Here is a 27,997-nt window from a genome sequence, read left to right as displayed (position 1 = left end):
ATGCTTTATAAGTTATCAAACAAAGCGCAGGGTGTTTTATTCCAAGCAGCCTTCCTTTTCCACGGCTGGATGTACATGAATCCAATAAATTATCTTACATCTATTAAGATGAAGAACAAACGGCAGTCTTCACTGGGATTCCAGAACCAATAAAGGTCATCACAGCCCCACCTCCTTGTGCACCATTCCCTCAGTCTCATGTTTTAGAGCTGATTAAAACAATATTCATATAATATAAAATATTACATGAGAAGGCTGCTCCTTGTTAACACAGCGTTAATGCAGCACCAACGGTGTTCAAAGCGGGCCATCAGAAACCCAGGAGAGCAGCTCAGGCTGCGGTCACTGCAGGACGAGCAGTGCTCAGGCAGTTACTCATCTGAGTCCAGGTCACTGTCTCCTGCAATGGAGTGAAAATCCTCACTGTCTTCCTCATCCTCAGACAGGTGCACCTGGCTTAACACGCTCGGTCCACAACGCTGTTCTTCTTCTTCTTCCTCTTCCTCGGAGATCTCGTAGCCCCCGATGCTGCTGAAGCTCGTATCCCTTGTGTTGGACTTTGGGTCTGGCTCTTCGTAGCTGCCGTAACTAGAAAAAAACCACAAGAGTATGCTTAGATTATGTCACATCTGTTGACACAGTTCTCTGTTTAACTCCTGTAAAAGGTCCTTGGCTCGAGGTCCTCGAGGAACAACTCGAGCCACTGTGCATTTCTATTCTGTCAGTGGTCAGCTGTGTACATTAAAACAGCTCTCCTGAACCCACTGTCAGCATCCTCACCCTACCCTGATGTACTCAGGGCAGGAAAAGCAACTGATTGCTTCTATCTGTCACCTTCACTGCAGACAGGGAGGCAGGCAGTGCAACAGCTACCATCAGAGCACGGCCCATTACACGGCCAGTTGCTGAGGCACTGGGCTGGACTGACCATGCACCTCACCCAGCAGAGCCCCCCTTTCTTACAGGGAGGTTTTGATCACCTCTGGTTGGACAGAACTTGCCTGTACAACTTTTGTTAGGCAGACAGTAGCAGCACTGAGGTACTGAATTCCAGAAATGAAAAAAGAACAGAGAATCTAATGGCAATACTCTACGGAATGGACAGACAAGGAGAAGTCAGTCAGCATTTTCTTGAGCTGATGCACAAAATAAAGCTAACACTGTCACCTCTATGCCATTTTCTGAGAATGGAACTCCTTCCAAAATGCCCATCCCTATTCTTTTGTATGTCAGCTTCCTTTCAAGGAAGGAAATGCTTATTCTTACAGGAAAAAATACCCACATAGCAAGTTAATCAGCCAAATCATCTTTAACTTCAAAGGCATCTCAATTTCTGAGATAATCTGTTACAAGTTTTATTTGCCTTGCCTTCAAAAACCACCGTGCAAAGGAAATTAATTTAACTTACAAGGAAAAACATTTTTTCATTAGTTAAGTGTGTGAAAGCAAAACCAATTTCCTATCAAGAAGTTTACTGCAATTATGCCTGCAACACTAAAGCAAGTGACTGAGTAACTTAAAGACCACACAAGTTATCCTTCAGCTCTTTACAAAAAAACACTTCAGAAACCTTTAAGAGAACAGATTTTGTTTTGAGGAAATAATTATTTTACCAAGATTCTCAGCTGTAATTACCTGATATTACTGTCCTCCATAACCTGAGATGCCTCCCCACCATCGCCCTCGTAAGACATCATGCTTTCTTCATTGTCCATGCCCATTCGTGTGTTCTCTTGAATAACGTGAGGCTGTTTAGGTCTCACTGCATTGGTCTCCACGTCTGAATCACTTCCACTCTCACTGAGCTGGATAGCTGTGTAACAGGCCAACAAAGGATCATAAGTCAACTGTTCTGTTCTGTCAGGTACATACACTGTGTCTCTCTTTAAAGGATATGACACTGACTTAAGTAATGTATACGAAGTAGTTATGTGGAATGATACCTGGGAGGTCATACCACTGACTAAATACCCGTTTCTGATGTTCTTCACAATCTAATCCCCACTACCACTCAGAAGCCCTTATTTGTCAACTCTGAATAACTTTCCACCGTTACCCCTTCATAAGTTTCAGAAGCTATCTCCAAAAACTACCACATGTTTCGATGCACCGCAATTCCCTTAGTGAAACAGGGAAAAAAACCTTCAGACTCATTTTCCAGAACTCATTAACAGTGTCCACACTACTTCATAAAACAAATGTTGTGCTATCTCTGAACTCTGCCCAGTTCCACCCTGCACCACAAATTATCGTCCTAGCCTTTTCTGAACCATTTGCAGTCTTACCTTACGAAATACAATCAAATAGATTTGTATTAACTCTGCTTCGTTCTGTGTCCATACTCATAATGCTCCTATTCAGCTTCAAGTTCCATTTACAGTCATTTATTTTTCATCTTGCCCTTCAGCATCTTCCTTTGTGACTATCAGGGCACTTGGCCTACGTGTTCCAATTATGCTTTCTGCTCTCTACAGTATCTTTTTGTGATGGAAATGTAAGAAGATTAGCTGTGTTTGTGAACAATCAGTTCTATTCAACCTTTTTATATAAAAAGAGAATCATACATGAGAAGGGATTATCGCCTTCTTCATCACTCCCATCATCATCATCCTCTCCATCCGACATGAGCAGATCTTCATACAGGACACTGGCCTGGGGCTGCTGGGTTGATCCTTCTTCTTCATCAGCAAGGTCACCATCTGCATCTTCAACTTCCTAGGCCACACAGAATAGAGGTGGTGAGATCAAACAAGGCAGGCACCGCTGCCATTTCCAGCACACGGATGCAATTTAGAACGCTGTCCACTCAGAACTGTTCTCTCACTGCACAATGCTAGTATTTAAAACTACATTTAAGTGTCTAGCTTTGTTATCAATACTGCCATCCTTCAGGGTGCAGACACAGCAGACAACCCTTACAGTGGAGACTTCTACCACAAGGATGCAAGTTAACATTTAGATTGTGGCTGGGGTTTCTGTAAATATACTCACTGGGGCCGGAGTCTTAGGTTTCCCATCATCATCCTCATCAAACCCTTCAATATCTACGTCAGAGTCTTCCTCGCCCAGCCTACCTCGCCCCTGGCGCATCTGAATGGGGAACACAAAGAGCAGCACCACTGAGGAAGGCACTACTGGATGCGAGCCAAAGGCATGACAGGCATCCAGACCACAATGGTGGAAAGGAGATGACATGGGAAATGAGAGGAGGGAGGAGAAAAAACCTAAAAATAACAAGAGCAAAGATCATTTATCTTTACCCTGAGATCCGGGAGCACACAGTCTCCACGTATCTCTGCTTGGATGTGCTCATCTATCAAAAGGCAATCTCCAGCCTTAAGAGTGCCAGAGTTCTTTGTTCACCTTTTGTTTACCCAGATATTTCTGGAAAACACTGCTAGACCTTAAAAAGTGCACATTTTCACAGGATGCTTTCAAAGCAGACACAGTTTCCATCAAGCCTTCTCCTGCCCTCCTGCCCCATTCTTCTCCCAGTCACCACGAGTACAAAGCAGAGAGAACACGCAGACTCTGTCCCAAAGGCCATGCATTGGAAGCCTACAGAAAACCTGAAGACTTGCACATATCTAGAAGGCATTCCCAAAGCCACAGACAGCCAAAACAATAAATGAAATTGTTCCTACTCAGCCCCTGTTGGTCTGCATTGTTCAAGGACAGCTCCCACTCGTCTTTCTGATACTAGCTTCAATCTCGTGGCCCTCCTCACCTTCTTCCTCCTCCTGAGTATTTAATTTCATGCTCCCATTACTTTATCTCCTTCTGCTAGCTCCTCTCCTCTATTTTTGCTGTTGTTGTTTAATACAGAGTAAAGACTTAAGAAAAATATCCGTGGTTACTGTAACCATCCATAATGATTTAATAGCTTTAAAGAGTCAGTGGTTCTGTGGATTTTTTTTTCTTTTACAATTACTGTGTATCCACTGTGGCAGCCAAGTCTTCCTAGCTTCTAATCATCATTGAATGCAGGCACAATAAGTTAATTATCATCCTTCAAAACTGTAGAGTGCACTTCACCATTTCCCTATTCAGAACCTACAAGGGATTGCACGTGAGCAGACTGCAGCTTGAGTCACCAGGTTTCTACTCCCAGAAGTAGTGAAGCAAACAAATAGCTGGCCTTAGGCAAAGTCTTTTGCAGCTTTTGATTCTCTACTCTTTGATTTGCAGTGTTGAAATTCCCAGTGCTCTTCACATTTCTCTTCTTCCATCGGAGCAGTCAAACTGAAGGGAATTGCATAGCTTTTGAAATGGGTTCCCTTCTCTGCCTGGGAAACCTGCTGATCTTTGTTAGGTGAGGCTGAGATTTCAGAAGTAAATGCAAAATGCATTTCTTTGTCACAGTGTTTATGTTCTTAAACACTGGTTCATCACTCATTCTTAAAAGAATGAACGTGGTAAAACAGTTGCTCGCAATCTCAGGCTTGAGGTTTGCAAAATAGATTTTAAAACAGAAGGCAGAACTTCTATACAGCACAATCCTGCAGAGGGAAACTCTAAAAGGATTAGACAGATCTACAGAGAACAGGCCTCTGCAGCTCATAAAGACAGTGGTCCACGTGCAGCTCCGGCTGAAGGCGCCTGGGCTGCTGATTGCCTGAGGCTTCAGTGTAAGCATCACCACATGTTGGCATCCCCTTACTGGTCCCCACCAGAGTCAGAAGACTTGGTTACATCAATCCTTTTTTTTTTACTTAGTATGGCCTTTTTCATGTTTCTACAGTGGGAGTGGTACAACCACATACACTGCTATTGGAAGAAAACGACTTTATCATAGATGAAACAGTTAAGCTTCAGCTTTCAATCAATTCTATGTCAATCACTGTCTCAAGAGTCCCTAAAACTAACGCAAGAGAGACAGATGGAGGTTTGGATAAGGTGCTCTAAAAGGTCTAGTTTGTATTTAATTAGCTTTTAAGGAGCTAATGAGCAATTACTAGATTAGGATTTTGATGAAACATCCTTGTAACACAGTTTTAATATCATGATGTGTCTAAAAGTGTTCGGAGGAGAAGCAATACCACCTAAATTAGGCAAAACAGGCTTCCAAAGAATTTAAACAGACATGTAACATATAGACAGCTCTCTACTTGCTGCATTTGCTTTTAACATCCTGGAGTCCAATTCCTGAAGACACATATGGGGAGATAAATATGAGTCACCATGACTACATCTGAACTAAAGCCAAGCAACCGCCAGCAGATCTGCCATCTGTGACAAGTTTGGGAGCGTGGGAAGTGGGAATGCACCTTCAGCCAAGAAGCACAGGGAAAGGATGGCCATCAGATGACAAGGTCAAGGGAGGAGCTTCCTTCAGCAACCAGAGACAAAGAGCAGGCAACTAATAAGCAATTTTCACTGCTCAGGTCTCATTTCCTCCATCGATTTGGAAGAAAAATAATCAGAATAGATAACACTATTTCAGATAACCTGAAACCATCAGGTGGGAAAAGAATGGTATTTTTGCCTTTCTTTCTCTGAAGTATTGGGATTAGATTCCATCTAATCGTGTTTGAAATGATAAGGTATGTTAAATACTCCCCTCCAAAATGTTTGTAGACTGCTATCCTGGCTCCAGCCCTGTAATCTTTATGTATGCATTGCCCAAACAAATTTTAAACTTGTTTTTCTTTTTAAAAATAATAGATAAGGAAATTGTTCTTGATCATCAAGGCCCCCCTTTTCTGCTCTGATTTCACTAAAGCTAAATACAACTTTCCAAATGAAATCACACAGACATGCACAGAATAGAAAAATTAGTCATCTGCAGTTGGGAAGAACAACTGCAAAGAAAGCTTTGCTCTGTCTTCCCACACCGAGCAACATTTAGATTCTGATCATTCACTCTGGGTCTGTACAGAATAACTGACACACACACACACACCGCTGTTTGCTAATCCAACAGTAATGAGGAGTCAAAAGTGTTATTTCCATCAGAAGCAAAGCAGAAAAATGAAAAGAATCTCAAAGAATGCAGAAAGTACAGTCTGCTGACCACAGCAGGCATTCTTTGCTCACAGTCTCTTCAACAACAGCCTCACAAAACAGCTCTTCTGGCTTCTTCTCCAGCTACAGTACTGATGTCTTTCCTTGTGTTCTCCTTACCTTTTCACTGCTTGCCTTAGGGTTTCTAGCTGCTCCATTTACAGGTTTTGAATTTGCAATCGACACTCAGTTGTACCTGACTATACATAGCTCACTTTAAAACCATTTTTGCAAGTTGCTGGGTAAATTGTCTTCTTTGTCTCAGGTGCCTCTTCCTCTAAAGCAGTGTAACTGCTTCTAACATTTATCCTTAAAAACAGCTGTAAGCACAACTAACAAGACAGCCTACTAAAAGATAAACTGAAGACAGATTGAGAACAGTAAGCAGGAGGCACCTCTAGATAGAAACATTCAGAAGACTGAAACTTACAAACACTGCAAACCTTGCTTGGACACTTACCTGTGGAGTGTAGGGACCCGGGGTCATAGGATCAAGACTTTCCAGATCTGCCTCCTCCAGTGCTGCTTCCTTAGCAGTAGAGATGTCTCTCTCCAGTTGGGTCAGGTGCTCGTCGTACTGAGAACAAAGAAGCTTGCTAAGGTTACAGAACAGAAAACTCAAAACACAAAATATTGCAATAGCCTTGTTTACATACCTCAGCTAAAGTTTGATAGCAGATGTTTACGATCTCCTGGGCTGTTTTTGTGTACTGACTGTCTGGCCCTGTAGTAATAAGCAAATCTCTTTATGCATTCTGACATTTGTTCACTGTCAGCTGCTGAGACAGAAAGACTGGATTTGGTTACTGAGCTCTCATGAGACAGGTCCCTAAATCCCACTGCCCCCTCACTTTCTCATCTAAGGAGAAACAAAGTGGGGTTCATGCTCAGCTAACAATGAGCAACCAGTTTATTCCAGCATCATTATTTGGGAGATAAAAGGTTGTATCCTGTCAAACTCCCAGAAACAATTCACTAGAACAGGGGTGTGTAGCGTTCCAAATAGTAAATAAGGCACCATGTGATGGTGCAAATGTCACTGTTTAAGCATCTCCTTTCTCAGCAAGAAAGGAAAGCAACGATCAGGTTCACTTTTCACAGCTTCAGGCTTTGACAGCACAGCAGAACAGGGGCCCAGATGTTTTCATTTAAGGACAGAAGACTGAAGCTTTATTTTCACCTACCGTTGTACTTAATGCTGTTAGCAAGGACGAGGTTAACATCATCCAGGAAAGTCTCCCTGTTCTGGTATTTGTGTTTGGAGATATTCTGCAACAGATTGTAACCCATTAGGTAACCGAGCCTGAACGCTCCTCAAGTGGCTGTTCACATCAAGCTACACACCTTGCAGATGGTCTCTAGATCCATTGGATTAGCAATGACCTTGTAATAATCAGGAACAAACTTTTTGTTGACTGGATGATGAAATGGCCAAGACTGAAAGAAAGAAAACAGATGCAACTGCAGTGCCCAGCAAGAACAATCATTACTAGTACAGTAAACTTAGGTCTAATCTCACAGTGGGGCTACTATAACACACTGATTTTACAGCTCTGTGTGGTGTGAAGGCATAGAAACACTCTAAGATCTTTTTCCAAACACAATAAATAGGTTAATAATAATAATAATAATAATGGGATCAACAAAGTTTTAAAGGGAATCGGTCATCTAACCACTACATGCTTCTGTTTCTTACTCCTTCAGACACAGATAGTCCATTTCATTGGTTAAGGTTAAGGGTTTTAGTACAATGAGACTGACTTTGGTTTGCACCTGTAAACAGCATCTTTGAGATCTCCAAAAGCAAGCACTAAAATCAGTAGGAGAAAACTATGTTTTACAATGAAAATCCTTAATGAAGACCAATGTTTCTCTACTAAGGAGAGGAAGACATTGACATCATTAAGGATTAAGAGCAGCAGAAAAAGGACAGGCGCAGTGTCTTCACTTCTGGACCAATGCTCCAGTGAAAGGGGTCACTACAGAAGTGTCTGCCAATCAGAGAAACACAGGCCAGCACCCTGACACTGCTCTGTTTTTTTCACAGAGCTTTACAGCCACAGGACATGTATTACCCTGTGATATGCAGCCACTGCACCACAATCAGCACGTTTTGCACATGGTGCCCATGCATATACACACTACGTACATCTGGAACTGCCATCATCTTCTGAGTGACAATGTTATCCAAAATGAAGGAAAAGGCCACTTGGTCGTCATCGTCCAGGAGGGGGTTGATTGCTTTCTCTAATCGAGCCAGTTTATCTTCTTTCTGCAACAAAAGTGAGGAAACTCAGTGGTTGACCCCAAACTGATAACTGTTAGTATCAGATGCTCTGTACCTGATAAATTCCATTTTTATGAAGAATCTTCCAATTAAGAGAGGAAAATAACCTGAATATAAGCCTTCACAAGGTAAAGTAATGAAGTAATGAATGAGCATCAGTTTTTTGAGAGATTCCACATCCACTGTGAAAGCTGCAAAAATTCAAATACACCTTACAGAAAACTCAGGAAGTTCCCTTACTCTTCTCTCCTCATCGAAGCCCTGTGTTTTGCCTAGCCATGGCCTCTATCCTCAAGCACTCCCAACCACCCCTCCCTCTCCACTCTGACCCCAACTCATTCACAAGACTTGCCTCCTTCAGCTTTTCATCACACAGATCCAGCATGGACTGAGATATCTGAGTCAGTGAGTGCTTTGGCCCTGCAAACACACAGCAAGAACAGTGAGATAACTCTGGCTCTGATGGAAGCTTTTAGAACTCAGCAAGAATCAGTGAACACATCCTGATGTGATATTGCAAAGAATTAAAAAGAGCATTTTCATAACAGTATGAATTAATCTTTACTCCTAAGCATCACTACATTTCTACTACAGCTGGGAGCCTGTTCTCAAGTACATCCTTAACACACATGATAACTAAAGTTCTGTATGGATTTTAAGAGAGAGAAGATTATTTGCAGCAAATATTCACATTTCTACCACACATTTTGCAAATTGTTAAGAAGTCCTATGGGAAAGCAGCTGTATCTGTGAAACACTGGCTAAGCCTTCCAACTCTTCCGAATTTCAGAGTTTAAGCCTGAAAATGCCTGTTTCATTAAATCCAGTCAGTAAAACAGAATCATTGAAGAAGTCAAGATGGACATTTAAGGAACACTCTGAAAAACAACATCACTGCTCTAAATAATTTCACTACACACAAAAGAAATTGCAACAGAATGATGAAAAAAACTGTCTCTTTAATTAGGATTAAACAAGGAATTGGCTGTCAAAATAATAAAGGAAGCAGCAAAGGCTTCCTTTATACCTGTATCACCCCAACTGCTGCATGGCTCAGAGAGATTCAATGCAGCTGGAAAATATTTAGCTGCCAAACGAGTACTTTCTGGACAAAGATTTTTCTGTCAGCAGTCAGAATACAGTTGACTCCCAGTTGCTCAGTGAATCAACACTTTTTCCTACCAGCTGCATTATCTGCTTCAGAATCTTTGCTCGTTATTTTTTTTTAAAGCTTTCTCATCTTTCCAAATAGGAAAAGAATTATTGCAAGTAAGAAGCAAAAAGCGTAAAATCATTACAGTCAACTCTGTCAGGAGCCACATTCCCTAAGGCAATAGCTCCAAAAGGTGTGAATGATTCCTATTTGATGGATCTGTCAGATCTTACTTGTAAGATTCAACGTTTGCTCTGCTACAGCGCGTCAACGAGAAAAGAAGTTCAGATCATTTCTGAAAGATCCGCTTCTCACACAAGCACAAAGCAGCAGCAACAACAGAGCTTCCCTGCACTGTAACAGCTATATATGTAACAGCTTACCATTGTACGTTGCACTGTTCTTCACAATTAGCTCCAGGTGTTCTCTGAACTCCTCCCGGGATGGATATTGCCGCTTACGAACATTTTCACGCAAGGTCTGCAAATCCATGGGCCGAGTAATAATCTTATAGTAATCTTTGACAACCTTTGGATTGACTGGCGTGTGAAAGGGGTATGTCTGATGGCAAGAAGAGAAAAAGGAATGCTTATTCACACAGCAGCAGTACAGTCAATCTCAATTTAATCTCCATAAGCACCGAAGTAGAAAGTTTTTAAGCACCCAGCTCTTTAATTGCACCAAGGAAAACACGATGAGCTCAGCTCCGTGGTGGCTATTTTCTTCTTCCACAAAATGTTCTTTGATACAAGAAGGATTCTCAAACAAAATTTTTGTTTATGCAGAACTAAAGTTCCTTCGACTCTTCTATCAACTGCCTTCCTAGCAGGATAAATCAGCATGCGGCACAACAGCCAGGGATTTGAATAATGTGAAAAGTCCTGAGGAAAAGATATTTCCCAGATCTCTCCAACTGACACAGGAAAGTAAAGCAAATAAATGATTCCTTCCGTGCTAGAACACCACAACACTCTTCCCAAAGCTCAAAAGGCTTATAAAGTAAACAACCCAGACCATCTACGCTGATAACAGTTTTCCCAAAACTTGCAACACAATAACACAGAAAATAGGAATGAAAACAAGGAGTGCTGGTTTGGACTCCCCATAGGCAGCACAGACAGCACAGGGGGAGAGGTGGTATATTCATCTGAGGAAAGGCTTGCATAACTCTGGTGTACAATCCATTTTAACTGTGTTGCTCAAGAGGGTTTTTGGTGTGTGAGCTTAGACTTACATTAGGAAGATCCCTCATATCATTGATGATGCCCTCCAGGATGGACGACAGCGTCACCATGGGATCAGTTCGACGTCGGTGGATGGACTTATGAGGACGCTTCAGAAAACAGAGGCAGAGAAGTTAAGGCAGCTCTAAAATGCAAAGTCTTAACCTACAGAAGCCATAGGCAAGTCAGTTTACGAATGTTCTGGATAGGTGTCTGTGGTGCACGCTGAGGATGTGCAGAGGTCAAGGAACAAACAACCAGACACTGCCACCAGCTCAGCAGTGCCTTCACTCACATTCAGGTAGTCACAGTGAACAGTTGTCCCCACTCGCCTCTTCTTCTTTGGAGGGAGCTGCTGCTTAGGAAACTTCAGGACCAGCGATTTCCTGCGAACCTCATCCGCGCTAGTTTAAAAAAAAACAAAACAAAAAACAGCATAAAACTTTCTTTTGTGATCCCTCTTGTGATCCGAGCCCATCTGTCCCTTAGGATTGGCCATGGTCAGTGACAGACACAATGAAAATGCAAGTAGTAATAGCCTGTGTAAAGCCCTTCATTGCTGCGTTTGGTACGCATGTGAATATTCAACTCCTTCCCTTACCTCTCTATCAGTTGCTTTCCAAGGACAATTTTTGTTCCTTCTACTTTGATGAGTTCTTCGTTATCATTATGAATGACTGTTTTTTCCAGTTCTTCCTCCTGCTCTTCTGTCATTGCAACAGGATTAGAAGGCGGGGCGTTTGTTTGGTAGTAAAGAGGGCAGAACTTATTAGTCCTCATATGGCCAATTGCACCACACGCTCCACATTTTAGCTACAAAGACATAAGAAAGGTGGCAGATCAGAATTCACACGTGGAGTCCCAGCCTAGAGGCAGAGGATCATTAAAATCCCTTGGTCAGACCTTTTGTACATCACAGAACAGAACACTTCTCCAACGCCCAAGGTTTGTTAAGCCTGCTTAGAACGCAGATATGCTCACTTTCAGATCTGGACGTTCTTTCAATTTCTTGGGCTTCTTTTCTGGAGGGCCCTTGAGTTTCTCTTTCTCTTGGTTCCGTTTCAATCGCCGTAGTTGTTCTTGGATCCTGCGCCGCTCCTTCCTCATCTCCTCGCGGTGCTGCTCGTCAAACAGAGCAAATTTGCGACTGAAGGAGGAGAAAAAGAGAAAAAACACGCATCAAAATTTTCCCACTGCCCTTCTGTCATTACAGCTTCCATAGAATCATATCATAGAATCCTAGGCCTGGGTTGAAAAGGACCACAATGATCATCCGGTTTCAACCCCCTCCCTGCTATTGCAGGGCTGCCAACCGCCAGGCCAGGCTGCCCAGAGCCACATGCAGCCCTGGGATTTGAACCTTCACCACAAAACTGGAGAAGTCAGAGCGTGTAAGGCTAAGTTCTTTAGCTTCCAATATGATTAAGGTTATTTTAGAACTCCAGTTCAACTCACAGTCTTCCAGCATAAACGTACTATAAGTAACATTAAGGTTATGAAATAAGCTGTTCGTTTTGTTTGTTCAATCTTTACTCAATCCCTTTACACATCATATCACACAGAATAACTGTATGACCAAATGCTATTTCTTTCCCTCAGAATCAAACAATGGACAGAACTCCTAACATGCTCTGAATGCACAGCTATGAAACCACCATTTCTCTGAACAATTACAGTGTCAGGCTTCTGCACTCACTTGTTTCAAATCATTGCCTTCTTGGTGCAACTTTCACAAGCACCATTTCCAAACGCTTCACAAAGAAAACGGCACCATTTCATGGGTTGGGGGACCAAAGCCATAAGCAGTTTAACCAAAACTGCATGACTTTAGATGCCAAAGAAATAGAATGCCCAGTGCCACTCCACACAGCATTTTGAACTTCATGTATTGAAAGTGCAGAAAAAAAGACTGGTGATACATTGGCTCATTGGGAGCTTTTTGATGGGAGCCAAGGAAAAGGGTCTGCTATGCAGAGAAGTCAGAGAGGTGCTATAAAAACAAACTAGAAAAGGGGCAGAATGGTTTCATGCAGCTTTCCAAACTTCTATAGCCAGCAGAGAACTGCTTGAACTTCATCAGGATTTTACTCCCTGTTCCAATATCCCAAGCTCTTTGGAGCATTTGAAATTCAACCCTACTAAAGGAAAGTCTCCTTTGAAACAGCCATCAGGTCCTTCCTTTAACAGCAGTAAAGCTGGCATTTCCAATTTAACTAAAATTGATTCTCTTTTTCATAAGTGCAAACTATCCACGGGATAACCCCTACTCACAAGAGTATGAAATAGCCTACAGGCAAGGACTAAAAAGAACCTGATTGGTCTCACATGAACTCTTCGTCTTTGGTCGTCCTTATGCGGCAGTAGGCATCGATGACGGAGGGCTTCCGGACCGTCTCACACCTCACATATTCCTTGCCATCCTCATCTCTAAACGTGCGATAGATCTTGAGGCGGCGGCCGGTGGCAGAGGAATTAAGGCTGGTTACTGAGGCAGTGTCGTCATCTTTGTGGGAGTTTGCAGAGGCTCCTGAAGCTGATGTTACAAAGGAGGGTTTTGTTTGATGTGAAAGAAATCACCTTTTCCCTGCCAGCTCCAGAACGGCAGGTTGGCTGTCAGAATGCACTTCGATACTCAGGTCTACAAGAAACCCAAGCCTGGCAACTGATTATCCCATTTGCCTCCAATTAACAAATTACACACTGTAATTACACACAGCCCATAAGTGTAACAGGCTGAGATCTGCCTACATACTGGCTGCATCTGTTTCACAGACATAGCTGTAAACACACACAAAATCCAATGAGAGGACCACAAACTGGGTGCAAGCAAACCCTTCTACTTATGAACTCATCTTGAAAAAAATAACTCAAAAAAAAAAAAGTGAGGAGGGAAGGAAGAAACAACCAAAGCTACTGGGCAAAGGCAACACTGTAAATGTATATTCAGCCAGTGAATGCTCAGAAGGAAAAAGCCCTAGATGTGTGTCAATACTTTCACACTCTGAAAGGCAGGACTAGTCGCATGCTGGTTGTTGCAGTTACTTACACAGCCCCTTTTTGTCTCTCCTGTCCTTTTTGCCCCTGTCTTTGTCATTCCCACTGTCTTCTCCCAAAAGCATCCTTTGCAACTCCTTTCGTTCCTGCTCTTCTCTCTCCCGAGAGAGCTGAGAACTAGTTTTCTTATTCTGTAACATATTCTCAATGTTCTTTCCCATCTCTTCAAAGTCACTGTCTTCAGCTGAACTGCTGTCTGTGTCTGTTGACAGGATCTCAGTGGATTCCAGAACCCTGAAACAGGAGGCACCTTGAATGTCAGTTACCTTCTCAGAAACACGAAAGTAAAAATGACACAGAGGTTTTAAAGTTAATGTTGCAAATCTCTAATAAGCCTGATGTGTTCCCATCTCAGTCTTCCTGTAATCTAAACGCCCAAATTGTCAACTGTTTCAAGCCTGTCTTCTCCATCAACTCAATTCCTCTATCATCAACACTACTATGCTCCCTCCCTCCTATCAGCTCTTGAGCCACAAGAAATAACGCACGAAAAGTCTGGCAGTCCTAAAGAACAGGACATAGAATTGTTAGTTGCCACTCAGTTGAGTTACAGCAAAAGAAAAGAGAGAGGGGGGAAAAAAAAAAAAAAAAGAAAGCAAAGGAAATTGGCTGTGAACTGATCTGTGAAACCCCTCTCACTATTTCATGTGGCAAGCCATGCGATTCATTCCACCTTTCCAAGAGGTGTGTGACAGCAAAACACCAAAGCCAACCCTTAAGCTAACAGTAACAACCAAAGCCCCCTTTGTATTTTGTGGGCCCAAGCAGACAAATCAACAGCTACACCACTACATATCAGAAAGCCCCAGGCATTCATAGCTCTGGACTTTCAAGGTGGGGACGGGGTGGGGTTCAAGCTGTAAACATCAGATAAGAACTCACTTATTTTGCAAATCAAAAATGCGCTGACACTCCTCTTTGTATCTCTCTTGATGTTCTGCTACAGAAAACCGAGAGCCACGTGCAAATTTGCTCATAGGACCTTCTCCTGAACGAGCCTGCTCTGTAGACATCGTGCGTACCACATCAATTACCTCCCACCGGGACAGCTTTTTGATCTGAGAAGGGGAAGACAGAGCAGAAATGGCTTTAGAGACAGGCAACCAATGTAGCTGACTGTGGATTTCAACGTTCTTACCACACGGCCACAGCAGTGTACACCCCTTCCACCATCTGCTGCTGAAGCCATCAACGAAGACAACTTTGTATTTATCTGCTACAGGTTCGGGCTCACCTCCTCCTCAGGCACTCCAAATTTACGCAGAAGCTGCTTGGCATTTTTGAGAGAAAGTCGACGAAGATCAGCATCTGTCCCAGTTACTGTCTTTTTCACGGGCTGGGGTTCCTTATCATCCTGTTCAGAGAAAGATACAGCCTATGAACAGCTTCACCCTATGAACAACTTCACATAAAAATCTTTCCCAGGGCCATTTTCAAGTGTTTTCTCCAACCAACACTCCATATTTACTCCCTTTCTCTTGCACAACTTCTCACTTACTGCTTCTTGTTCAACTCAACCTTGGGAATGGTACCTTTTGCTGAGTTGGTTTGTTTGGAATCTTCACATAAGAAAATCCTTCACCACAACCAGTAGGATCTGCTACACCAGTCACTTCCAGAAGACACTTGCCCTTCATGGCAGCAATGAAGGCTCGTGTGGTGTTCCATGGAGCCGTGCGCACCTGCCAGCAAGGAAAGAAACACGCCATAACAATCCTACTATCACCACAGACAATTCCTAGCTTTTTAATTCTCAATTCTTCCAATCATAGAACAGCTTGAGTTGAAAGGGAACTTAAACATCACCCAGTTCCAACCCCCTTGCCGTGAGGTCTCCCTGCAGCCTTCTCTTCTCCAAGCTGAATAAGCTCAGCTCTCTCAACCTCCTTTCATTAGTGAATTGCTCCAGCCCTGTGATCATCTTTGAGGCCTTCCTCCAGGAGCCATTCCAACAGCTCCACATCTTTCTCACATTGGTAGTGCCAGACCTGGATGCAGTACTCCAGATGGGGCCTCACAAGGCAGAGCAGAGGGGACAATAACTTCCCTCGCCCTGCTGGCTGCCCCTTTCCGATGCAGCACAGCAGACAGTTGTCCTTCCAGGCTGCAAGTGCACACTGCTGGCTCATGTGCAGCTTTTCATCCACCCAAACTCTCAAGCCCTTCTCAGCAGGGCTGTTCTCTTAATCCAGACTGTACTTATATCTGGGATTGACCCAACCCAACTTCAACCCCTTGCACTCAGCCTTGTTAAACCTCACAGGTTCACATGGGCCCATTTTTCAAGCCAGTCCAGGTCCTTCCGGACGGCACCCCTTCCTTATATCACCCTGACAAGTACCTCATCATCAATCTTCATTTGGAAATCCTCTTCATTCTCTTCTTCTGGTGCAAAGAAGGATTTCTCCCCATAACCTGCATCCTGCAGAAAAACATTATACATGCTATTTTTCCCCCTTACAGTCCAGCCCTGTCACAGACTGCTTACTTTACGCTGTAGAGGCCCAGCCAGAAATAAAAACATTTGCTTACAGCCTCCCTTTGCTGCCTTTGACCATAGCTAGCTCAACATCTAAATACCAGGCATAAGTTCTTTGAGAGCTATTATATTCTTCTCCGCCTTCTTGCACTGCAGAATATTTAGCAAGTTGCCCAGTTGTCAGGGGACCAATTTGCCTACTACAGTTAGCTTTAGGCTGAAGGTGTTTCCTAAACTCATCCTCCACAAAACTATTTGTCAGTAACTTGCCTTAAAGCCAGCAAGGAACGTTTACCTTCAGCCGCTGCTCAGCTGCAATCATGCTGTAGTAAGCACAGCACTGCTCTGGGGATACCATTGCTCTGATCTCTTCCTCTGTTGGCAATCTGAAATCCGGCTTTAAAACCCACCAGTTGGAGTCCATCCCTGAAAAACACACAGATCAAATACATAGCAGCGTCCCGCAAATATCAGATGCCAACAGTTGTCACTGTATTTCAAGGCTTGGTATCCCTCTGCAATGCCGGTATGCAAGCAGGGCAACTCGGAAGTACCTGTACGTTTGAAATCAGCACAGAGCTTCAGCCTCTTCCGGATGCTGCTCTCTGAGTGTGAGGGAAAGGCCTTCTTGATGTCCTCCATGCGAATCCTCCGAGGACGGTCTCTGCTTTTCCAGAAGAGGCGGTAAATGAAAACCTACAGAAGCCCAAAGAAAGAACACAACAACGCTGCAGACAGGGCAAGCAAAAACCTCATTGTTTCTTGTGAAGTTTACCTGGTAAGGTTTTTTAAGCCCCGCGTCTGCTTCAAGTGCAGCCACTTTTGAGAACAACGTGGGAAAAACACGCCTTGAAATTTTCTATCTTATCACATTGGGAACATCCTTGCTTTGAACAGAACGTTACTTCCTCCAAAGACCCCTCGGATCCCCCGAGCTCCTTTATCACATACCTGCAGAAAATCTCTGATATGGGTGTTAGCTCGTTTGGAGTTTGGACCAGGTACTTCATAAAGCGGGCACTCCTGGCCAACTACAAAAATGTCCACCAATTCTCGGACATAATAGCCTTGTCGCGTCCGGATAATCAGGAAATCTGTCTCAGGCATCTTATGTAAATAGATAGGAGCCCGGAAAAGGTTGTTTTCAAATGCCTAACGAGGGAAACAAATCCAGGTTTGAGTGTTAGGTTTTGGTCGCATTTTCTCCAACACAATCTGTGAAAAATGTCTCAAAACAAACCAAAGTGCCCAATCATGCCAACTGCACACCATCGCTGTAACAGCGCAGGCAGTCACAATGTTCCTTGCTTGTTAAGAGAATAACCAAGGATGAAGCACAAAGCATAACAAAACTTAGAACAAATGCAGGAAGGGATTGAAGGACTCTTTGGATTTACCTTTCAGGAGGCACTTTAAAGAAAGAACAAGAAGGACAGATACACAGAAGAATGCTATAACCATAGAAGAGAGCCCATAACACCCTCACAACCTGGGAATAGAAGGCAATAGAAGTAAAGTCTGAAGGCTTTGCTCAGAAAACAAGGCTGGAAGAACCTAACCAGAAAAGTAGAGTGGAGCAGAGTTCAGCCTTTGAAGGTAAGAGAGCTTAAATGAGCAACAAGGCACTGGACTGAGCTACCAGAAGTCCTGGTTTACCCATGATAAAGTCCTCTTTGTCTTGAACAACTAGCATTAGTAGTTCTGTGATTATTCTCTACTACAGCACTTCATATTCTTACTTCCTGTGGTACAGTCGTGGACAGAATTATTGCTGCACCAACGGCAACTAGCCATAATCTGAACTGATTTTCACATTTACCATGGTTGCTGTAACCAGTTGTTCCTTACAACACTCTTAATTTGTCTCCTCACCTCAACTGCACGTATTTTAACAACACAGAAAGGCTCATCATAGCAGAATTCTCATCTGTCTAGTGTCCAAGTGACACCCAGCAGACAATTAACAGTGCAACTCTCAGAAAGAACATGTTTTTGCTCACACACCATTATAAATCCTTGTTTTCTGTTCCCCTCCAACTTTGGCTTAACTGAACTTCCCAGCATTCAAGCAGTTTTGGCCTTCTATTTAGACTTCTCTAATAGCAGTACTTGTAATGTCGTTACAGAGCAGAGGAGGAAAGATTCACCTCCTGCAACTCCTACAAAATTTTGAAAACCACACAACAGAGAGATATTAAATACAAATAAAAATAAAGGCCAACAACTGCACTATTATCTGTAAACACAGAGGCTTAAACAGAAAGTTAAACGGAATCTGGCACCCCTGTTCTTCTCACCTGCAGTAGCTGGCCTGGATGCAGAGAACCCAGGAATGGAGAAGTGTGACAATAAACAGTCTCTCCATATTTACAGTCTGGAGCTCCAGGATCTTTGCCAGGTTTCTGCAACGTGCAGTCAAAGTACAATTAGCACTCAGCAAGAGGCAGAAGAAAATCACTGCCCCACAGCAAAACTTACACACTCACCCTTTTGTAGTAATTTTTAATCTTCGTTGCCATGCCAACCTGCATCATTAAAGGAGCATTTTCCTCGCTGTATTCAGCAAGAATGAGATCTCCATCTTTGCCAGTCAGGTCCTGCGGTGTCCGCATGAAGAACATCTCACCGCCCCCAGAAGCCTGACGCTCCTGCTCTCTCATCTGTGCCAAGGACAGCATCAGGAAAACAGCACATTAAACAGACCTGCCGTGCAAATGGAGCCTCAGCAGACATCACATGCAGAGAAGAACTGTACCTTAGCTTTCTTTTTTATGTGCTTCAGTAGGGGTTGCACAGCATGCGGCCCTGGCTGGGACAGGGCACCAAAAGAGTATTTCTTCAGGGGAGGGCGATGAAACTGCCGGAGCTTCATAGGACCCATATGGGTGGGAAAGAATGGCTGGCGAAGTTCCACTGCTGGAATAGAGTGCTAACACAGGGACAAAGTAGATATTAAGAAAGAATGACACACAGCATCTCAAAATCATCCTCCAGTTCAGCTGATCCTTACATAAGAGAGCCTAGTAGTAATTTTAGGCCTGCTGGTAGTAATACCAGTGCATTCAAACTCATCATTGTACATGCTACTCTTTGACAAAAAGTGCTTCTCAATCTTATTTTCAGCTACAAGGTTCACCAAGACAATCCACGTCTCACTCTACATGCAGTGCTGCTGTGGCTACCTGGATGATGTTGCCTCCAAAGGTTCCTCGAAGTCCCTGCTGCTTAGGGTAGTAAAACTCATCATTGGAGAGGTTCCAGGGATCCTTCACCTCGGGCTGGGACATGTTCTGATCAGTGTTAAACAGAGAGGGAAACAGGTATCAAATAAACACATAAATCAGTCACTTCTTTCAGGTCATTCCCAACCTGCAGAACATTAAAGCTTATGCCAACCTGCTGTGGCTCTTCCTTTATGACACCTGTTTTTCCCAACAGTATTCGGCTCTTCTTTAGAGAAGACTCTTTTTTGTTTTCCTTGGATGGAGAATTCAAAGTCATTTCTTCCTTTTCATCAGGAATTTCTAAAAAGACAAGTAAACACACTGCAGGCTCTCCTCCTAGTGTCCCTTTTCAGTATCACAACCTCCTGCAAAGCTGCAGCTCAGTCGAGTCTTTTTTACCCTTTTGTTCAGTTTCTGAGGTGAATTTGTGTGAGGTGCATATATCCACAGAGGATCCAACAAACGTGGGGTGTCCATTGCAACACAGCTTACTAACAACCAGAAACAGCATCTGCCAAAGCTGTTCTAAAGAGTTGAGGATCAAGATCAGGGGAGTACCAAGTTTGGAATTTTTCTGTTGTTTTGTACTTTAACAAAGCTGAAAGTATGAGTGACTGTCAAGGTTTCAGGCTAATAGCAAAACACTGCAACTAACACATAGAGAAATTCTTGTAACTGCCCCACTTACCTAAGAAAGGAAATGCAACCCAGACTATAGCCATGTAGACTTACAAAAGGCTGCCTGAAGATTCCAACACATAGATTTAAGAAAAAGTTGTGATTTCAGGAGTCCAAATCAGACAAAAATCTTGCCAGCTCGTAGCAGTATAAGCACTGCATACATTCAAATCAAACTCCAGGAGCACTGGAGTAAGTGTGCAGTAGTACTGAAAATGCTCTCAGGTATTATGCAGAATCCTTGCTCCCACGTGCCATTACTGCAGCCTGACAGAGGCTTAGGATTCTGCTTCTTCAGGCTTTAATTACAACCCATACAGAGAATGGCACGGGCTAGTCTGTGGTTTACTTCCCTCCCCTCCCTCTTCAAACCAACATGCCTGCAAGTAAAATTAAGACAGTGGGTTCTAAAACACACCAGGAGTCAGATCACTTGTGTTGAAATTAAGTCTGAGGGCATCATGTTTACTCTCCCATTGCTGCAATTATCCTGGGAGCAGAAAGTGCTTGCCACACTGCTATCAGTGTTGCTGCCTCTCAATTAGGCTTTTGATCACTCACAAATTATTTTCAAAAGTCAGTACAAGGAAAGGCCATAAGGATTGACCCACATCATTTATTTCCATTACACTGCAATTATGAATTCTTGCTTCTATTTCCACTTGCATCTTCCCATTTGGGTCAAATTTCTGGATGCCACATACCTAGAATGATGTTTTCATCATTTGGATCAAGTGTCAAGACAGGGGGATCCAAGTAGGTCTCCATTGCCTGATCATCCCAGATGATATTGTCTTCCCACCGGCCATACACTAACTCTTCATTATCAATTGGGAAAATGGAGTACCACGGCTTGTCTTCATCCAGGGAAACTGCAACCACCATAAGACAGAAATTTTTATATGCAAGCTTGGCAGAAATCCATTTTAGAGCTCATCCTTCACATCATCTTTACTCAACTTTCCCAGTCTTCCTCGCTATTCTGAGACAGGAACTCTCAAAGGCAAAACAAAACTGAACTTGGAAGCAAAGAGGAAGCAGCCAATTAAAGAGGTTTTGCTCCTCTGAAACACAGAGAACCTCTAAGAATGAAACAGTGGGGTTTTCACAGGTTTTAAAGCAAACGTCACACTTTCATCTACACCTTGTCACCAAAAGAGGACCCCACTATTACAAAGAACACGGAGAAGCATATGTTACTGGCACCTATTCATAGGGGGAAAATTAACATCCTTGTTACCTTGCTGCTCAGGGGTTTGCTTTTCTTTGCCCTTTGCCATACCTAGGACTCCTGCTACACCTGGTTTCTGTGCTAGAGGAATGGGTGGATTGAGTAAAGAGCCACTGCGGTTCAACCCTAGAAAAAAGGAAAACAAAAGTAACATGAGCTTGAATTTGAGTATGGGAGGTATTGCAGGTACCTGCTCTTAAATCAGCACTTAGTGATACACAGAGTGATTTCCATTTGGAATTAGGGTGGATCTACTCCCGCCATAACAAACACGATGTCATTAGTGGGGGTAGGACTGACTTAGACAAAGGACACCCACAGCTCACTGCTGGACTCTCCAGCCTTTTCAAAATTCCATTTGGCAAGATCTGCACATGTTACACAGCAGTGCATAAAGTGCATTTCTGCGTGGTCCTTACAAAAGGGAAAGGCTCTGCACAGACTAACAGAACAGCTGGTCTGGCCTCCAGCAGCTTCCCAGCTGATCTCAAGCTTGAAAATGCTGGCCAAGCAGACATGAAGGAATTGTTCTGCGGAGCGTGCTCGCCCCGATCCCTTGTCATTCCAACAGGGCAGACTAACTCACATATGTCCACATCACGTCTGCCACTTAAGTTTATACTCATGGCAGGTACAAGATGTAACACATGTGAATGGACTAATGGTGCTCAGGATGAACTGCAGCTTTTGATGGGAACGACAGTCAGTCCAGGTTGGACAGACCAGGTACAGCTCTTCTAAGATGAAAATTGTAATAAAAAGCTATCTAGAGTGGCCCTTCCCAGATCCTCAGCATTTTGTACCAATAGCTGAACAGCACAGAATTGATGCTGGCACCCACCAAAGATAGGTGTGATACAAGTTGATGCTCCCCATTTGGTTTTCCTTGTAGAAGCAAGGCAAGATATAAGAAACATAATAAGACTTACATGCTGCATTTGAGAGGAAAGCATGCAGTCAGTCAGCTCAATTACAGTTCATATCAGGTCATTACTTACCTTGTTGGGCATTGTATGCAGTGGCATTTCTAGTCATGCTTGACGGCAGCCAGCCTGCCAAACTCGCCCGCTGCGTTTTTGTTCCTTTGTGTTTGACATCTTCTCCATTCCATATAACATCGTCTTCCCACTGGAGCTGTGTCACCATAAGGAAGTGTTCATCAGCTAGCAGATCATCCTTCTCATCCACCAACTCTGCATCCTGGAAGGAAAGAACAGTTCTTTGAATACTGACATTGACTTTATACGGTCAAGCTAAAGGAGAAAAAATAGAAGCCTCGTACTGTATGCTGCCCAGCCATCCTCCAGAGCCACACACACCCCAGTTACCTTCTCACCTTCTCATCTGTCTGTCCTTTAACCTCCTGCTCTGTCTTCTCTTTCAGCTTGAAACCATAATCAAATCCACTGCCATCTTCTGGGATTCCCAGCATGTCATACCAGAGCTGCGCTGGGCCGTAGCGCCACTCTGCCACTTTAGGCTTTGTATCTGTCACCTTGTCTGTATCACCAGCTGACTGAGAAAATTTTGATTCCACAGGTGCCATCATAGTAATCTAAAGCACAGCAAATTAGGGAATGGTTATAGCAATGATCTACGTATCAGTAACAGGTTTATCCTTCCATGCTGCCCAGCTCATCCTCAGAGGACAAAAGCGTATCTAAGAAATGCTTTTCCATACACACTAGCTGCCTTAAAATGTTCTGCCATTAGACATCCAAGAACACAGATTTCTTCTTGATACAAAGAGGATAAGCTCTCCTATTCATCCTGCACCATGGACGCAGCCTTCTCAGTAAGAAGCAATCACTGAACTCACACTAGTAACTGGAGAGGAGCTTAGAATCATAGAATCATAGAATCACCAAGGTTGGAAAAGACCTCAAAGATCACCCAGTCCAACCGTTCACCTATTCCTAATAGCTCCCACTAAACCATGTCCCTCAACACAACATCCAGTCTTTCCTTGAACACCCCCAGGCTCGGTGACTCCACCACCTCCCTGGGCATCCATTCCAGTGCCTGACCACCCTTTCTGAAAAGTAATACTTCCTCATGTCCAGCCTGAATCTCCCCTGCCGTAGCTTGAAGCCATTCCCTCTGGTCCTATCCCTGATGACACGAGAGAAGAGGCCGACCCCCAGCTCACTGCAGCCTCCCTTCAGGAAGTTATAGAGAGCAATGAGGTCTCCCCTGAGCCTCCTCTTCTCCGGGCTGAACAACCCCAGCTCCTTCAGCCTCTCCTCATATGGCCTGTGTTCCAGACCCCTCACCAGCTTTGTTGCCCTCCCTTGAACACGTTGCTTCTGCATTACTGGAATGCAAGCCAACGCTGTCATCCAGCTTGATTCCAGAGGACAAGCTCTTTACTCTAGAAGCTGCTGTCCAATCCACCTCTACTCCCAGTGCCAGCTGGTAAGCCTGCCTAAGCCTCAGATATCCCACCTCATCATCTGACAGGCACTGCTCAGGAGGGGGGGGGGCAGCAAACTCATATTCCCAGGGAGATTTGCCTTCCGTTCCGCTCTCCACTCCAACTTCGCCCTCCTGGATCTGCACTTCCTGCGCCAGCTCCCGGTGCTTCTTCTTGCGCTTCCTGCGGGCGCTGCGCCAAACGGACGGGATGTTCTTCCCAGGGCCGAAGAGACGGAGGAAACGCAGCACCTGGAACAGACAGAAGCCCTGTGGAACGACTGCCTTTCTTTCCCCCCACCCGAAAAGCAACAGCGAAGGAGAACGTCCTGAAATTCGGAGGCCCGGTCTGTGCTAAAATCCCCAGCCCCTAACAATCAACCGCTTCATTGCTATGCTTCAAAAAAGTTCCTGAGCCATCGGGTTGATATTAAGCGTTAAAAAAAATCAATGCTTGGAAATTATTTTTATTTCAAACCATCACGGCTCACAAAAGATGTGGAGACTGAAAGAGACAATAGCCATCAGCAGCACAGATAAAGCTACAAGGCTTAGACAAAGCACAGATTTCTTAAGCAACCAGAGACAAATACTGTTAACATTGAGTCAGTCTCTGACATCACAAGCCGAGCACCAAACCAAAACAAAAAGCAACAACAGGGGAAACACCAGATTTGCATAAGCTAAGAGCAGCAAGTGATCTGGAGGAAGGCAGATCTAACTTTGGTTAGAGACTCACCTGGATTTCTAACAGACAGAGATTAGTTAAGTCATTAAAATATGAGGTACAAACAAGCAGGACCCTTAGCTTCTTAAACAAACCTGTGCTGGAGGCACTCTCAAAACCAAGCTATCTCAACTGGCAATGATCTGGAATCTGTAAGCTCATCTTTACCTGCCTTCCCCTCTCTCACTTCCTCTCCTCTCAACAGTTTTTAAGTATTCAAACTAATTAATTGAACACAACAAATACATTTGCTGTCTGGAAGAACTTTAAGAAGTACTGTAATAAATTTGTTTTCTGAAAAAAGGAAGAAGTTTAGAACTGCAAAGAGTTGAGGGCTAACAGTGAAGATTTAAAATCATTCCTACAACCAACTTCTTATTGTTCCAATCTCTGATCCATATCGAAGACTTAAGAAAAGGATACAAACTTTTTTTTTTAGTAAGTCCATATCAGGTTCAGGACAGCATGAAGGGAAGTTCATATCTAGCAGAAATGCCAGAAGGGAAAGTCTCAGGGAACAGCAAATATTACTTCACACCCTCATTTCTATGAGGCTTTTTAACAGGCTCTTGCATACATCAGGGAAAGCACTGCAGTCTGGAAACAGCAGTAGACAGAAACTAAACCAGAAAGTAATGAGATGAGCAAGACCATCTATGCAACTACCTCCTATATATCCTTCCTATGGTACGATTCATTCTTAAAAAGCCCACATGACAGTTTCTGTCACTTTGCCATATTTTAACAATACCTTGCCTGGTCGAAACTCCGGGAAGAGTTCTGTAACACTTGGCAACAGCTTGGAAGCGTCTCGCTGCACGATTCCTGCAAGAGGAAGTGTGAGTTTGCCCTCCTGGATTCTGCCTGCCCGGATTCTTGAGGTCTCAACTCTGACTCAGAATCAGAGCTGCTGCTGAAATCCACCTTGTTGGAGGCAGCAGAGGAAAGAGCAGTGATGGAGAGCAAAATGATACCGGCCCCATCTTCAGACACCAAGATAGAACCAGCACTGTATAAACAGATCTCCTCCTTGTCCTCTAGTACAAACACATAATGCCACATCTACTTTTTACACCATGTTACGCAAAAATCAAGCCTCTGTAGATGTTATGAGTACCATTCTTGTTTAACCTTTCATTTTATTGTATGCTCCAGGTGAATCTCCCAGCCACAACTGAGAGAATGAGATAAAAAAAGCAGATTCATCGTGAGCATCAGTATTTTAGCAGTCATTAAGTCATAAGAAATATCACACTTTACCCTGAGAACAGGAGCTCATCTCAGACAGTCCCATGACGCCGTGTCAGGACAAAGACTCACCTTCTGATGCAGCCTGCAGGCTTTTTACGTGTGGGTCCTTCCCAAACTGCCACACAGCAACGCTTGCTTCCTTCAGACACTCACATTGCCAGAGGGAAGAAGGAAATATTCACTTACCAGTGGCAGCTGCATCCTTTTCATCTTCTTTCTTTCCAGGCACTGGAGGTGGTGGTGGCGGCGGCATCAGTTTGGAATCGATATCTTCACAGTCAGCATCATAATCATCCTCATCTTCATCTAAGCAGGTAGGAGATAAGGCTGGATATTAAGCTGACTACAAAGGGAGCAAAACAACCTTCCCATCTGTACTATCTCATATCTGTCCCAACCTGCTGAGAAGTCTGTCCCCCTTCATTAGCTGAGCAAAGAAGACCATTCTCATTTCTTAACTAAAACTCTTACCAGTTCAGCTTCCTTCACACTAATTTGCAATATTTGAGCTTATGACACTTAAAGGAAACTTATGTAGGAACTTAAAAGAGAAAGCCACACGTTTGAAAATCCACTTCTGCTGCACAGAGATCTCAGGCACCAACAAAAGAACTGAAGTGCTTTCTGGAGAAAAAGTGCTCTCCCTTGAAAAAAGAAATCAAAGGCAAAAAAGGAGAGGGGTTACGACTGAGTTACACTCCAAGGGGCCAGGACCTCTACCTTTGATTACCTCTGAGAAGCACCTGACAGCCTTAATAACTCTTTTCCTAAGAACAGAGGTTAAAGAAACATGAGCAAGAATTAGTGTTCTCTGCAGGAGATCCCAAAAGAAGGATGTTTGTTTCTCTTCTGAGTGTAGTTTAACTCCGCTGAAGAACTCACTATTTGAAATAGGAAGATAGCAAGCAGTGGCTTTTTCTTGTGAACACGGTGTCACAAAAGCTTTTATTTTGCTTCTTGAAACGAATGAAAAGGCACAAAAGCACCCATCAAGAGAACTACTGCTAATGCCAATTGCCCCAAAACACGCTCAGCTAGAGCTGTAATGTTCATCTCATTTACCTTGCCTTCCAATCGGCTGCAGGCTGCCCATTGCCTGCTTATACCGACGGCTTTCATCTTCTGCCACTTCATTAATATCTGAGTAATCAACAGCATCTTCTGTGCTCTTAACCCAACCTATGGAGAAAAACATCTGATCAAACAAAACATTTCGCCTATGTACGTTACTCATGTCTGACTTCACAATACACTCTACGCTTCCTTTTTCTTACAGGAATAAAAACATTTAATTTACTTCTCACATGAGAATATTTTCTCCCCGTTCCAACCAAAAGCTCTGAATTTCTCCTACAGACTTACAGGAAGCAAGCTTTAGCACAAGAAGTACCTTTCACTTACCCAATGAAACTGTTAGAGAAGCTCACGAACAAATAAACAAACATGACCTATAATAACAGGCAATGCATTAAATAGGCTTGAAGCGTTCAACACAAGAGTTTAACACAGGGGAAAACACTTTATGAGGAAAAGAAAAGGATAAGATGGAAAAAGCTAAAACTTGTAGAAGAGAATACGTGCAACGGGGAACAAGTGATAAGATGGGATTCATTCTGATAAGAAAAAGAAAGAAAGGCCTTTGCCAGAGAACCTGTCACCAGGCACCATGCTACTGCTTGCAGCCCAGCCGACCCAGGTGCAGCCTTTCCTCTCCTCTTGACACCACCGTTCAGCCGCAGGTACCCCACAGAACCACCAACTCTGGAAAAGGCCTACAAGTCCACCCGGTCCAACCATCCACCACCGCAGTGCCTGACCTTCCTCATCCAGCTGAGCTCCGTCAGCCTCCGCGCTCTCGTCCTCGCTGGCTGTGATCTCAGTAATCAGGTTGCCCAGCCCGAGGGCACCCAACCCGGCCAGGTGCTTCTTGGATTCCTGGAGAGACCAGAGCCACGTCTCAACATCACGGAGGCTCCTCTGCCTTCCCCGCCCCAGCCCGGCGCCTGCAGCCCCCGTTCGGCCCCCACCGCCCCTCCGAGGCCTCCCCTCGGCACCCCTCCGCCGTAGCACGGCAGCCGGCCGCTCTACCTTGTCGAGGACGCTGTCCCCTTCGAGCTGCCCGGCCTCATTGATGTTGCCGAAGAGGAAGCCGGCCAGCGAGAACGGCTCCGCGCGGCCGCCATCCGCCTCCTCCTCGCTCTCCGAGTCCGACATCGCGGCGGCCGGGCCGGAAGCGGAAGTGGGCGGTGCGCCGAGGGCGACGGTGCCGCGCAGA

General features: G+C 44.0%; 1 protein-coding gene across 4 annotated transcripts; it reads right to left on the bottom strand.

Annotated features, from left to right (window-relative positions):
* Positions 1 to 20: 20 nt before the first annotated feature.
* TAF1 (TATA-box binding protein associated factor 1) lies at positions 21 to 27,966 on the bottom strand. 4 transcript variants are annotated; one of them, XM_052673539.1, is made up of 39 exons: positions 27,811 to 27,966; positions 27,540 to 27,657; positions 26,785 to 26,901; positions 25,909 to 26,028; positions 25,223 to 25,296; positions 23,778 to 23,996; positions 22,669 to 22,887; positions 22,331 to 22,532; positions 21,342 to 21,458; positions 20,806 to 20,973; positions 19,596 to 19,723; positions 19,382 to 19,489; positions 18,955 to 19,128; positions 18,686 to 18,859; positions 18,497 to 18,601; positions 17,151 to 17,351; positions 16,754 to 16,895; positions 16,495 to 16,625; positions 16,062 to 16,142; positions 15,253 to 15,402; positions 14,955 to 15,074; positions 14,603 to 14,778; positions 13,713 to 13,954; positions 12,992 to 13,205; positions 11,648 to 11,813; positions 11,268 to 11,479; positions 10,962 to 11,070; positions 10,678 to 10,776; positions 9,827 to 10,004; positions 8,639 to 8,710; positions 8,153 to 8,271; positions 7,348 to 7,440; positions 7,188 to 7,272; positions 6,660 to 6,727; positions 6,464 to 6,580; positions 2,992 to 3,090; positions 2,565 to 2,715; positions 1,636 to 1,813; positions 21 to 588 (listed from the first exon to the last, which is right to left on the bottom strand). In XM_052673539.1, the coding sequence occupies exons 1-39, from the start codon at positions 27,934 to 27,936 to the stop codon at positions 372 to 374; spliced, it is 5,589 nt and encodes a 1,862-aa protein (XP_052529499.1). In that variant the 5' UTR covers positions 27,937 to 27,966; the 3' UTR covers positions 21 to 371. The 4 variants fall into 4 exon arrangements, with proteins under 4 accessions (XP_052529499.1, XP_052529500.1, XP_052529501.1 ...); XM_052673540.1 differs by having other exon boundaries at positions 12,992 to 13,199; XM_052673541.1 differs by having other exon boundaries at positions 21,384 to 21,458.
* Positions 27,967 to 27,997: the final 31 nt, after the last annotated feature.

Source organism: Tympanuchus pallidicinctus, unplaced genomic scaffold (genome assembly GCF_026119805.1).
Source record: "Tympanuchus pallidicinctus isolate F22 unplaced genomic scaffold, pur_lepc_1.0 scaffold13, whole genome shotgun sequence".
In the NCBI taxonomy this organism is placed as follows: Eukaryota; Metazoa; Chordata; class Aves; order Galliformes; family Phasianidae; genus Tympanuchus; species Tympanuchus pallidicinctus.
Note: the sequence above shows the minus strand (reverse complement) of the source record. Positions and strands in the feature narration are given on the sequence as shown.